Source organism: Grammomys surdaster, unplaced genomic scaffold (genome assembly GCF_004785775.1).
Source record: "Grammomys surdaster isolate TR1022 unplaced genomic scaffold, NIH_TR_1.0 1030, whole genome shotgun sequence".
Classification (NCBI taxonomy): domain Eukaryota; kingdom Metazoa; phylum Chordata; class Mammalia; order Rodentia; family Muridae; genus Grammomys; species Grammomys surdaster.
In genome coordinates, this window is record NW_021605449.1 from 77,382 (window position 1) to 90,669 (window position 13,288).

Sequence of the window (13,288 nt, forward strand, 5' to 3'; positions counted from 1 at the left end):
CCATGAACTACTTTGGATTGCTCAATTATGTTTATAATCCCTTCTTCAGATGTCTGATCTTTTTTTTTTTTTCCTATTTATACTTATTCCCGTATTCACTTGTAAGGGAATTTGATAAACCTGACTACAGAAACAAGAAACACAACGTATGTGCTATCTCTTCTTACTGCTAAATATTTTACAACTAATTTCTATATAAAAGCAGTAAATAAGTCACAAAATAAATAGAATATAATTGTTTACTGATTGCTGGGGGAGAATGTGTATGTAGTGTACTGGTGTTGCTCTCAACACCATACATGTACTTAGATGAGTCGTTTGTTTCTGTCTTGTAGCAGGGCATTCTGTTCCTGCAGTTTTGCAGAGTACCTTTCATGCTCAGTCCTGTGAAGAACTGTTTAAACACTTGTGCATCAGTGGGACCCCAAAGATACGGTTGCATACTGGCCTTCTCCTTGTTCAGCTGTGTGGTGGTGAGAGATGGTGGGGCCAGTTCCTTTCTAATGTTCTTCAGGAGCTGTATAATTCAGAACAGCTTCTCATCTTCCCACAAGATAGGTAGGTTGGAGATATTGGTGGTGTTTCTTGTAAATGACTTTTACTTGTAGAGTCATTGTCAGAGTGTGAAGTTTTGTTTACATGGATAGTAAAATAAATGCAGATGTAAAATAAAATAGGTCTTCTCATGGTTTGGCAAGTACTAAATGAAGGACACGAGCTCTACTGTGTTCACTTTGGAGAGTTTCTTTATCAATCTATGGGGTTTTGTAGGTCTTAGTATGTAGTTTCTACAGGATCATGCTGTGCTTTATGTATTAAATGTGATTTTTTAGGCTCTGATAGAGCTTGTTCTCTGCTAAGTGCCTGATTTCTTATGGGTAGCATTAGAGAAAATAACCAATAACTAGAATAGTAACTCATTTTACATCATTTTGCCTGATAGAAATCTTTCTTTCTAACTTACCAATGAATGATTTTTAGAAGCAAACATGCTTTATAATAATTACTATGTGAATGCATTTCTTTAAAAGTGGAACAATTTAAATTGATTCTCACTGCTCATTTTCTTTGAATCTGTTTGCAGGGTCTTTATGTTACTCTCCTGCATTGGTCAGCGATCACTTAGTAACAGTGGAGTATTGGAAAGCTTACTTAATCTCTTAGATAATTTATTGTCCCCTCTTCAGCCAGAGTTAACCATGCACAGAAGGACAGAAGGTATTATATAAAGTGACTGTCTTTAGTATTTATAGTTACTCTAAGTACTGTTTCTCTGAAATAGTTTTGATGTTCTTTGATAGTCATTGTAGTACATTTTAATCATTTTGTGATACAGGCTTTAGAATGAATGGCTTTCTTGTGGTTGACTACCACAAGCAAGTTGTCTTTTTAACCCATTATTTGAATTGTGAATTTAGATGGTTTGTTTTTTATCTATCTGTTCATCTATCTATCTTGACGTTTTCTTATTTGTTTTTGAGACAGTGTCTTACTTTGTAGGCCTGCCTACCCTAAAACTTGCTATGTAGACCAGAATGGCCTTAAACTAAACCGTTCTTCTTCAGCCTCTTGAGGGCTGGGATTCATGCCCAGATTTTTGTTTGTTTTTGTTTTAATAGACAAGATTTTATTATGTAGATTTCACTAGTCTGGAAACTCATTATGTAGACCAGGCTGCTTTGAACATACAGAGATCCACCTACCTCTGTCTCCTGAATGGTGAACTTGAACATTTTTGTAGTCTTTCAGCCTCCTCATATGTTTATGTATAAGTATTATGTATTTCCTTTTTGGCCAGTGATAGGTTTCATTTGAGCATGAAATAAGCTATAGAGTATAATTGTTAGTATGAGGTATAAGCTGTGGTATACATTTTATTTTAGTTTCCTGTGTGTCCTGTATCTTCTTTTCTGTCCTTTTTTTTATGTTAAAGATTTATTTATTTTGTGTATAGGAGTACACTGTAACTGTCTTCAGACACACTAGAAGAGGGTCATCTGATCCCATTATAAATGGTTGTGAGCCACCATGTGGTTGCTGGGAATTGAACTTGGGACCTCTGGAAGAGCAGTCAGTGCTCTTAACTGCTGAGCCATCTCTCCAGCCCCTTGTATCCTGTTCTTTATTGCATTTAGTTTTCTACTCACTTTGTGTCCATGAGTGTCTAATTTTATGGTACATTGTAATATTTAGGTGTTGGTCATGATGCAGTGTGTTGTAAGATGGTTTCTCAGTTGTCCTTAGAACTCATGTTTACTTGAATCTCCCCTTCTCTTTTCTCTCAAGGAGTCCTGGATATTCCCATGATCAGTTGGGTCGTTATGCTGGTGTCCAGGTTACTGGATTATGTGGCCACTGTTGAAGATGAAGCAGCAGCTGCAAAGAAACCTTTGAATGGTAAAGACAGGGAAAGGTTTCTGACAGGTATCAGAAGTTTATAATCATGTGTTGGTGGGGATTTTCAGTGACTCCACACTTGTTCCTGATATGGCTATTGACCTGGAGATAACCAGATGTATGTAATTTATGTAAATCATGAGTTAATTTTCTCCATGAATCTGCTGAGAAATAGAATTTATATTCGATGGACACACTTCTTTATCTGGATATGAATTTTAGTCCATCAGTCCATCTATAGTTTTCACCCTTGTACCATTACTTTAATACTTTCAGAAGTAAGGTTATAGCAACGGAATTTATGGAGGATTTAAACTTTTCATTTGTTTATTTTTTATTTTTATAATTATATCTTAATTACATTTCTTTCTTCCTCTCCATTAAAAATTTATTTTATTGTAGCATGCCATTTTTTAAAATATACTATTCAGTTTAGTTCAGTTTTCTTTATCAACAATTATTTTTCAAGTTGGAAATTCTTAACATTATTACTTAATTTTTAGTAGGCTTGGAGCACAAAAGATTACAAATGAAGGGAAATCAGACATCTAAAATCAAGTGTATTTTTGCATTCATTATAATCACCAATGATTTTAATACAAGATTTGAGGCAGCTGAACCTAACATGTCAATATAGCAAATATAATCCATACAGTTCTGTATTTGATAAATTAATAGTTTTGGGAAGGTGAAAGAGTACTCTCAGATGTGGGGAATTTATTTTATGTTGGTGTTAAAAAAAAGAGCGCATCAATTCATTTCCTCAGTTTTAGGATAAAGTTAGTTTTAGGATAAAGTTTTAGGATTAGCATTGAGTTAACTGTAATTATATAGAATTAAATTATATAGAATAAATTGTATTTGAAGTCTTAAATTTTATTTTTATTGTTTGATATTATCAAGGAGGAATGATAGGAAGACATTTTCAGGGTTTGACGATTTTGAACTACGATGATTAATGAGTGTCAGAAATAGGAAAACATTTTAAAGTTATTAATAAAAAATCAATCAGAAGAGTTGTTCTGGCCGGGCAGTGGTGGCGCACGCCTTTAATCCCAGCACTTGGGAGGCAGAGGCAAGTGGATTTCTGAGTTCGAGGCCAGCCTGGTCTACAGAGTGAGTTCCAGGACAGCCAGGGCCACAGGGAGAAACCCTGTCTCGGGGTGGGGGTGGGGGTGGGGGAAGAGTTGTTCTGAATGGAGGGATATACTTTTAATTCCGGCGATTGGGTAACAGAAGCATTACGTACTCTGTGTAAAGTTCAACTAGAGTTGTATACATAGTCGGACCCTATCTCAAAATAACAGTGAAAAAGATCAGAGAAGAAAGAATGGTTTTAGGCCAGACTGAGGAATGGAACCATCCACAATAGTGTGGATGTGTTCTAAACCCCAAGGGTAAATGTAGTTATGCAGCCTGCCTTTTGAACTATTAAAACCATTTTGGCAGTCATTAATCTGAATAGCCTTTTTTGATGCTTGTACAAAACCTTTCTAATATTATTATTATTGTCTTTGTTGTACAAAACCTTTTTATTCATATTGTTGCTATTATTATTTCCTGTGTAGAACACATCAAAGTTAATATTGCTCAAAATTAATTTAGTGTTTCTAGTTGTTTTTAATTTATTTATTTACATTCCAGCAGATGTTCCCCTTTTCATGTTCCCCCTCCCACAATTCCTCATCCCCTTTGCCTCCGAGAGGGTACCCCCCCCCGCACCCCCTTTCCCTGGGGCCTCAGATCTCTTGAGGGTTAGGTGTGTCTTCTCCCACTGAGGCTAGACCCAGCAATCCTCTGTTATACATGTGCCAGGAACCTCGAACCAGCCCATGTGTCCTGCCTGATTGTTGACTCAGTGTCTGGGAACTCCTAGTTGTCCAGGTTAATTGAGTCTGCTGGTTTTCCTATGGGATTGCCCTTCCCTTCAGGTCCTTCAGTCCTTCCCCTAATTCCTTCACAGGGCTCCCTGACTTCAGTCCAATGGTTGGGTGTAAGTATCTGCATCTATCTCAGTCAGGTGCTAGTAGGACTTCTCCAGAGGACAGCTATGCTAGGCTCCTGTCTGTAAGCACATCCATCATAGAATCAGAAATAGTATCCACGCCCCCTACCTCCACCCCCATGAGACAGATCCCAAGTTGGGCAGGCCACTCAACCACCTTTTCTTCAGTCTATTTTCCACTTTTTCCCTTCAGTTCTTTTAGACAGGAACATTTCTGGGTCAGAAATTTTGACTGTGGGTTGGAATCTTTGTCTCTCTACTTGGGGCTCTGTCTCTCTACTGGAGGTGGACTCTTTAAATTTCCTTCTACCCAATGTTGGACATTTTGGCTAAGGTCACCCCCATTGAGTCCAGGGAGCTTCTCACCTCCCAGATCTCTGTTACTTTTAGAGGGTTCCCCCCCCCATCTCCCATCCTGAGGCTACATATTTCCATTCATTCTCCTGGCCGCCTGGATTTCTCTCCTTTCCACCCCCCATCCCCCATACCTGATCTTGTTCCCCTTTTCCCCTCCTTTCTCTTCAATAAATGTTACTAGTCTAACTGGCTGTCTGTATGTAGAAGAATGAAAATAGATCCATATTTATCACCTTGTGCAAAACTCAGGTCTAAGTGGATCTAGGACCTCCACATAAAACCAGATACAATGAATCTAACAGAAGAGAAAGTGGGAAAGCACCTCCAACTTATTGGCACAGGGGGAAATTTCCTCAACAGAATACCAATGTCTCAGACTTTAAGATAAGAATTGATAAATGGGACCTCATGAAACTGAAAAGCTTCTGTAAGCAAAAGACACTGTTAATAGGGCAAATCGGCAACCTGCAGATTGGGAAAAAACCTTTACAACTTTTTATTTAATATTGGGCTAATATCCAGAATATATAAAGAACCCAAGAAGTTAACCTCTGAAAAACTAAATAACCCAATTAAAAAAATGGGTGTTTTTGTTTTGTTTTGTGTTTGAGATAGGATAGCTCTCCTAAAACTTGTTGTAGACCAGGCTAGCCTAAAACTCAGAGATCTTCCTGCTTCTGCCTCCCGAGAGTTGAGACTAAAGATGTAGGCCACTACTGCTCAGCTCAAAATGAATCGTAAGCATTGTGACAAAGTGTCTGAAATGCTCAGGAAGAGATTGGGTACAGAACTCTGTTGTCAGTCATTTGTTTAACCTTCAGAGAGTTGTCTTTAAAATGCTTTTTCTTGGTTGATATATTGTTGTGTTTTTTGTTTTTGTTGTATAGAAATTACTCCAAAGTCATATTTAAAAGAATTATTAATAAAAAGTTTTCTTTCCAGGTAACCAGTGGAGTTTTATTAACAATAATCTGCATACTCAGAGCTTAAATAGATCCTCCAAGGGAGGAAGTAGCCTCGATAGATTATATTCCAGAAAACTCCGAAAGCAGCTTGTCCATCATAAGCAGGTAATGGTCTGTAGCTTTGTTTTAGTTCTGAGTCTGTCGTTTGGTATTATTTGTTGACCTTCCACAGGAACTTAGCAAGCTGCCTCGGTTGTTGGTTTACTACTTTGGTGACCTTATTTGTAAAATGGCAAACATCTACTTCACTTAGTTTTGATACTCTTTAAACTTCTTGGTTTCCGGTTCCTATTGTTTAAGAATTGTTCTTGTTTAAAGGGTTTGTTGATTTTCTTTGTTCTGGCTTTCCATGAGGCCATTTACCATGTGTTTTGGTGTTTTATTTTTTTACAAATCCAATAATACTTTTCAATTCCTCGTGGCCTTGAGTTGACCTTTAGATGAAGTTATTCGTCATCTGTGCCTCTAACTTTTAGATTTTAATTTCTTGAATATTAGTATTGAATTTAAATTTGTGGAACAACCTGCACTCATTTTCTCATCCAGGATATTTGGATATGCTAAGTAAATTTTCTTTCTTTCATTTTTTTTAATTTTTAATTTCTAAGTACATATTTTTAGTCTTTTGCTTGTTTTTCTGACGTTAGTACATTATCATTTTCTCAAGCCTACTCTTATTCTTTTTTTTTTTTTTTTTTTTTTTTTCGATACAGGATTTCTCTGTGTAGCCGTGGCTGGCCTGCAACTCACTCTGTAGACCAGGCTGGCCTCGAACCCAAAGATCCACCTGCCTCTGCCTCCCAAGTGCTGGGATTAAAGGTGTGCGCCACCACCGTCTGGCCTACTGTGATTCCTAAGTTGGAGTGGCATGTCTATGTAAAGGTTCCCCCAGTGTTCACATTCTTTGTTTCATTCATTTCTTCTGAACTTTTATTATAGGTAGTGTTGTATTTTATTGACTTTAAGTTTGTCTTGTTTGTTGTGTGTAATGATTAAGTAAAATATTGGTGGGGAGCTCTACAGTGTGTTTCATTTTATGTCTAGCCTCTTCAGAGTTGTAGTCTTGGCCTCAATATGTCAAATATATCAGTACTTTGCTTTGTAGATTTTACTTATTTTTACTTTTAATGTATATGAGTGTTTTGCCTGAATAATGAGCGCCTGATAATTGAGAAAGCCAGAGAGGATATGAGGTCTCCTGGCACTGTAATTACGGATTGTTGCTGGCTACCTTGTGGGTGATGGGAACCGACCCCATGTCCTATGCAAGATCAGGAAACTGCTGAGCTATTTTTCTAGCCATAGTAATCTAATTTTTTATTCAGAGGATTGTTTATTTGAAGTATGAATTCTGAGAGAAATACAATAATTATGTTTTTGTTCTTAACATTGGTATTTTTAAGATTAAGTTGTTTATTTATATTTTAAGCAACTTAACCTACTAAAGGCAAAACAGAAGGCTTTGGTGGAACAGATGGAAAAAGAAAAAATACAGAGTAACAAAGGCTCATCATATAAACTGCTAGTAGAGCAAGCAAAACTGAAGCAGGCGACCTCCAAGGTAAGATCCACCCCTTGCAACGTAATCCTAGGTTTTAAATAATGATCGGGAAGCTAAATAACATGTTGATCTTAAAAACGTTCAAAATCAGAGCATTCAGCTTTATTGAAGGAAATGTAGTGTTTACCGCCTAGTATTTAACCTTCAGAGTGGACTCTGAGTAAGTCAATTAGAGATCAAGTAGTTCCTGTGTAGTTTTACTGATTGATGAGTTGACATTGATGGTTCTGTCTTATTTTCATGGTATAATAAAATGCATTATAAATATGATCTTATCCTTTTAAAGCCTTTTAAAGAAAATAATAAGTAAATACTTTGTCATTTCTTTTTCCTCTAGTTATGTTATGCAAACATTTAGATTTGGCATTAAAATTTCTTTGTATCAAGCTGTGCATATGACTCAAGCACCGTCTTTGTCACATCTGAATTAAGTTCCGGTGATTTTTTTTTTTAAATAAATTTTTTTCCTCATGGTGGTGTTTGCCCATAATCTCAACATTAAGTGGGTTTAGGCAGGTGGATTACAAGAAGCAAGACTATATTGTCTCAAAATAGAGAAAACAGTAAATATCCATTAAATTTGTATTCGTATTCGATATTTACATACGACCTAAGTAACATTGAAGCTTAACTTCTAAATTTTCTATTTCTATAAAGCATATACTTTTCTAGATATTGAAATAATTTGAATCAATGTTTTGGTAAGATTTGTTTTAAATATTAGATTTTATCTATTTTATGGCCCATATGCAATTCTTTTATATATCATGTGCCTTAAATAGGAGATAACTTATGTTCTAAGCAATATAGACAGCTTTTCATCTTTAGCTAGGTGTGAAGATGCCTGTAACCCGAGCATCTGCAAGATAAGACAAAACGGCCAGAGGTTCAGGGTCACAAACAAAACACCCTCCCTTATTTTTTCTTGGAAGCTTATGGTATTTATGAAAATTCTATGCTTTAGAAGTTATATGTTGGCCGTGTGGTGGTGGCGCATGCCTTTAATCCCAGCACTTGGGAGGCAGAGGCAGGCGGGAGTTCGAGGCTAGCCTGGTCTACAGAGTGAGTTCCAGGACAGCCAGAACTACACAGAGAAACCCTGTCTCGAAAAAAACAAACAAACAAAAAAAGTTATATGTTGTATATTTTCATCTTACAAAAGTATATACTGAGAAGTTTCTATTAAGTAAACATTGCTCTAAATCATGTATACTTCTGTATGCAGCATTTTAAGGATTTGATTCACTTGCGCCGCACAGCAGAATGGTCTCGTTCTAATTTAGACACTGAAGTTACAACAACAAAAGAGAGCCCTGAGATAGAACCTCTTCCGTTTACTCTGGCCCATGACCGTTGTATCTCAGTAGTGCAAAAGCTTGTCCTGTTTCTCCTCTCCATGGATTTCACATGCCATGCAGACCTCTTACTGTTTATCTGCAAGGTAAGTAAGCTGCAATTCAGTTTTTGATTGACATGACTAATAAAAAGAGTTGTTTTAGTTTTTCTGTTTTGTGTTCATTTTCCTTGTCTTATAATGCCTTGAAAGGTTTGAAGATGTACTTTTCACTTAGTTCCTGAGAAAATCAGATGCAACTTTTTATTTGGTTAATACTCGAGGCTTTGAAATGTAGATAATTTGGGTGTACCTATCTTTAATCATCTATGAATTCACATGGTAAGTATATAAACATAAATGAGATTACTGAATGACTTTGAATGCTATGATGGTTTTCCTGCAGCACATTCATCGTGTGTTTGTAAATATTTACCCAAATTTAGAACCAGTCACAAAATCTGTACCTGGTGTCTCACTCCTTTAATTTCAGTAGTCAACATGGCAGAGGCAGGCCAGCCTTGTCTACAGAGCAAGTTCCAGGATAGCTAGAGTTACACAGAGAAACCCTGATTGAAAATAAATAAATAAATAAATAAATAAATAAATAAATAGATAAATCTTGATACAATATTTAATGTGCAAAGTTTCATTGTTTGTATTTCATTTTAAGTTACTTATAGAAAAATTAAACATCTGCTTTGAAAACTGTCGTGTCAGTTGGTGTTTCTATTACTAGTTTTTAATTTAACTGGTATTTTAAGCACATGATTTCATAATGTGTTTCAGGTTCTTGCACGTATTGCAAATGCGACCAGGCCAACTATCCATCTATGTGAGATAGTGAATGAGCCACAGCTAGAAAGACTGTTGTTGCTTCTGGTTGGAACTGACTTCAATAGAGGAGACATCTCTTGGGGTGGTGCCTGGGCTCAGTACTCTTTAACCTGTATGCTGCAGGACATTCTAGCAGGTTTGTCAGGATTTTTTTCTTATGGTTTGTCAGAATTAGCTTGTTATTGCTCAAGTAATATCGAAAGGGAAATGTAAGAGAGTTCCTAAATGCATAAGTGTTTCCATAGCAACCATTTAAAGTACTCTTTGTTGGCAGTTGGAACAGTGGTTTTAGAAAGTTGCTAGATGACTAGAGTACACGGTTAGGGAAGCCTTGTTTGATTATTAGTAAGCAGTATGCTGCTTACTGGTTCTTCTGTGACCTTAGAAAACCAGTTAGCTTCTTCATCTGTTTCCTATGGGTAATAAAAACATATAAACTATTAAAATGGTTAGGACCATCTTGTCCAACACAGGAGAATTGTTGGCTCCAGTGGCCTCAGAAGCGATGGAAGAAGGCACAGTGAGTGATGATGTCGGTGCAACAGCTGGCGACTCTGACGACTCCCTCCCACAGTCTTCCGTTCAGCTGCTGGAGACCATAGATGAACCTTTGACACATGACATAGCAGGTGACTTATAAAGTCATATTGAAAATAGCCCTCACGTCTGTCTTTTAAATGAAAACGGGTTTTCAGCTGAAGAATTTTCATGACATACAAAATTGAGTTTTTGTGTTTTTCTGTTAGGTTTTTTAAAACGGGACTTTTTTTTTTTTAAATATCTTTTGCTATCATTTCATAGTATACTAAGCATTTTAACTTAGTGTAATTTATGTATTGCTTTCATTTTATAGCACTGTAAGTATTTTTGTATATTATCTTAATTTCTTTTCTGTTGCAGAAAACACAATACTCAGAACTTAGGAACTTAGGAAGGAATTGGGACAGAAGAATCAGCTCCCACAGTGGCTCACAACCTCAAATTGCAGGGATCTGACACCCTCTTCTTATTTATATAGGCACCAGGCTTGCACATGCCATGTATATGACAAGAAAGCACTCATAAAATGTCTAAAATTGAACAGAAAAAAAAAATTGAGGTTTTCTTTCTTTTCTTTTTCTTTTTCTTTTTTTTTTTTTCGAGACAGGGTTTCTCTGTGTAGCCCTGGCTGTCCTGGAACTCACTCTGTAGACCAGGCTGGCCTCGAACTCAGAAATCCGCCTGCCTCTGCCTCCCAAGTGCTGGAATTAAAGGCGCCACTGGGCCACCACCGCCCGGCCCAGACGGTTTTTTATAATCTTTTTTTATAATCCTTACTTTTTTTGTTTAGTATTGAACACACGCACACCCCATCCTATAGTCACTTTCAATTGTTTTAGTTATAGTTTCCCTCATTCTTCATTTGAAGGACTGTTTGCATGCAGTTCATATTTGCAGCCAAGAAGCTTGTGTACCTGCCTTTGTCATCACTGCACTCGCTTAGCTCCTCATGTTGTAGTTGGCTTAATTAACATGCGTCTCTACCTCTAGCCCTTTCTTAAGTACAAAGAAATGACGTACTGTTTTTATATACATACACAGAAACTAGTAAAGGGTTTTGTTAGCTGGACATTCTATAAATGGGTATTTAGTGAAAAGTAAGGATTAAAAAGTAATCACTGCAAGTTAAAAAATTGGAAGCATCTGGGAGCAAGATAACTTTTTGTATAGTAAATATTTTATAAGTAAATAGTCTCACAACCTAATTCTCTTTGGCTTTAGCTTAAGTTCTTGATACTACTGTGATTATGGTTGAAATACTTTAAAGAGAATTACATAATAAGTTCAACAAAATATTAATCCATTTTAGATAAACTAATGATTATCTTGAATAGTAAGATTTATCTCACTTTAAGAAGAGCTGATAACTGACTATCTGATATTGCATTGAGGTTTTTATAGTGTTGTCCAGTGATGTTTGTATGCTGGTTAATTCTTAAATATATATATTTAGATATTTTAAAATGTATATGTTGTATGCAAATGAAGTGTTTAGTTCTATAACATAATGCAGTGTTTCATTTAAATTTCATGTAATAACAATGAAATCTTTTTTTTTTTCTCTTGTGAAGGTACGCCTCCTCTCTCTTCTTTGGAAAAAGATAAGGAAATTGACCTTGAGCTACTTCAAGATCTCATGGAAGTTGACATTGATCCTTTAGATATTGATCTAGAAAAGGATCCTCTTGCAGCCAAAGTTTTTAAGGTATTTTGTGTTAGAATAATTTCATCTTACACATTTTGTCTGGGAATGAACTGGACTTAGGAGATCTGTATACATATTATTCCATCCACTAGATAAGCAATTCGAAGGTTATTGTTTAGGAAAGTTTCACATGAAACTTTCTACCAAATGATCCGTTGTAGTATCCAAGTGAAGCTTTAAGAAACACACACTGACAAGCTAAAATAATTTCTTGTGTTTTACTAGACTATAATGTGGTAATACTTGAAGTCAGTAATAAGAGAAAGGAACCACAAAAACATATTTCCGAATAAATAATGGGTCATCCAAGAAACCATAGCAGAAACTAAGAAAATTTATAGAGACAAATGATATTAAGAATGTATCTATTCAGAACCTCTGAGCTGCAAGACAGTTCTAAGAAAGTTTATAGCAGTAAGTACACATAATAAAAAATATTATAGATATCAAATAAATAACGTAATCTTGAGGCTTTAAAAAAATATCCAATCCTAAACACAGGTGGCAAGAAATTAATGAAATAGATATTAAAAAAACAGTATATAGAATCAACAAAAGACTTGGTGCTATGAAAAAGTTAATAAGCTATCAAATCCTTTTCTAATCTTACAGAAAGCAGTAATAAGTAAAACCATGCACACTTGCTACCAAATGTATCCCATTATTCAGCTACAGCATGCAGTAAGCTGCAGTATTTTGTGGCTCTTAAAAAACAAACAATGACAAGGTGGCTCGAAGTTTGGCTTAGCAGTTAAGAGCACTGTCTGTTCATAATGAGGACCTGGTCTTGATATCCTGTACCCACATGGTGGTGCATAATCATCTGTTACTCAAATTCCACAGGACCTGATATCTTCTTCTGGCTTCTGCGAGTACTAGGCATGTGTGCCACACAGCCATATGATTTAATACACATAAAATATATATATATATATATATTATATATATATATATATATATATATAATAACATAATAAAAAGTTAACAGTACTAATGACAAGGGTGTTTTGATCTCCAGCATCCACATGGCAGAAAGAGAGAACCAATCTCTTACCATTGTATCACACTAAATAAATGAACTTTTTTTTTTTTTTTTTTTCCCTGAGACAAGTTTCTCTGTGTAGCCCTGGCTGTCCTTGAACTCACTCTGTAGATCAGGCTGGCCTTAAACTCAGAAATTGCCTCTGCCTCCCAAGTGCTGGGACTAAAGGCGTGCGCCACCACTGCCCAGCTAATAAATGAACTTCTAAAAATTGATAGTTTCATATATAGTACATATTTTTTTCTCTCTCTTAAACTCACATAGCCATGAACAGTTATGTAATAAGAATTCTTGGACTGGAGAGATGGCTCAGCGTTTAAAAGCTTGCTCTTCTAGAGGTCCTGAGTTCAATTCCCAGCAACCACATCGTGGCTCACAACCATCTGTAATGGGATCCGATGCCCTCTTCTACTGTGTATCTGAAGACAGCTGCAGTGTACTCATATAAATCAAAAAGTAAATAAATCTTTAAAAAAAAAAAAAAAGAATTAGAAGCCAGGAGATGTTAGTTAGTTATGGATTACCTGAATTTCAAGCAGCTACTTG

The 13,288-nt window shown here is 36.1% G+C and overlaps 1 protein-coding gene across 1 annotated transcript in view; it reads left to right on the plus strand.

Annotated features, from left to right (window-relative positions):
* Birc6 (baculoviral IAP repeat containing 6) overlaps window positions 1-13,288 on the plus strand; it is a gene marked incomplete at its 5' end in the record, with an annotated part of 151,414 nt that overhangs the window by 67,993 nt on the left and 70,133 nt on the right. The window contains 9 exon segments of the mRNA XM_028783179.1: window positions 336-558; window positions 1,085-1,218; window positions 2,287-2,424; window positions 5,702-5,829; window positions 7,154-7,285; window positions 8,511-8,726; window positions 9,408-9,591; window positions 9,929-10,084; window positions 11,567-11,700. Of these exon segments, the coding sequence (XP_028639012.1) occupies window positions 336-558; window positions 1,085-1,218; window positions 2,287-2,424; window positions 5,702-5,829; window positions 7,154-7,285; window positions 8,511-8,726; window positions 9,408-9,591; window positions 9,929-10,084; window positions 11,567-11,700 (1,445 nt within the window).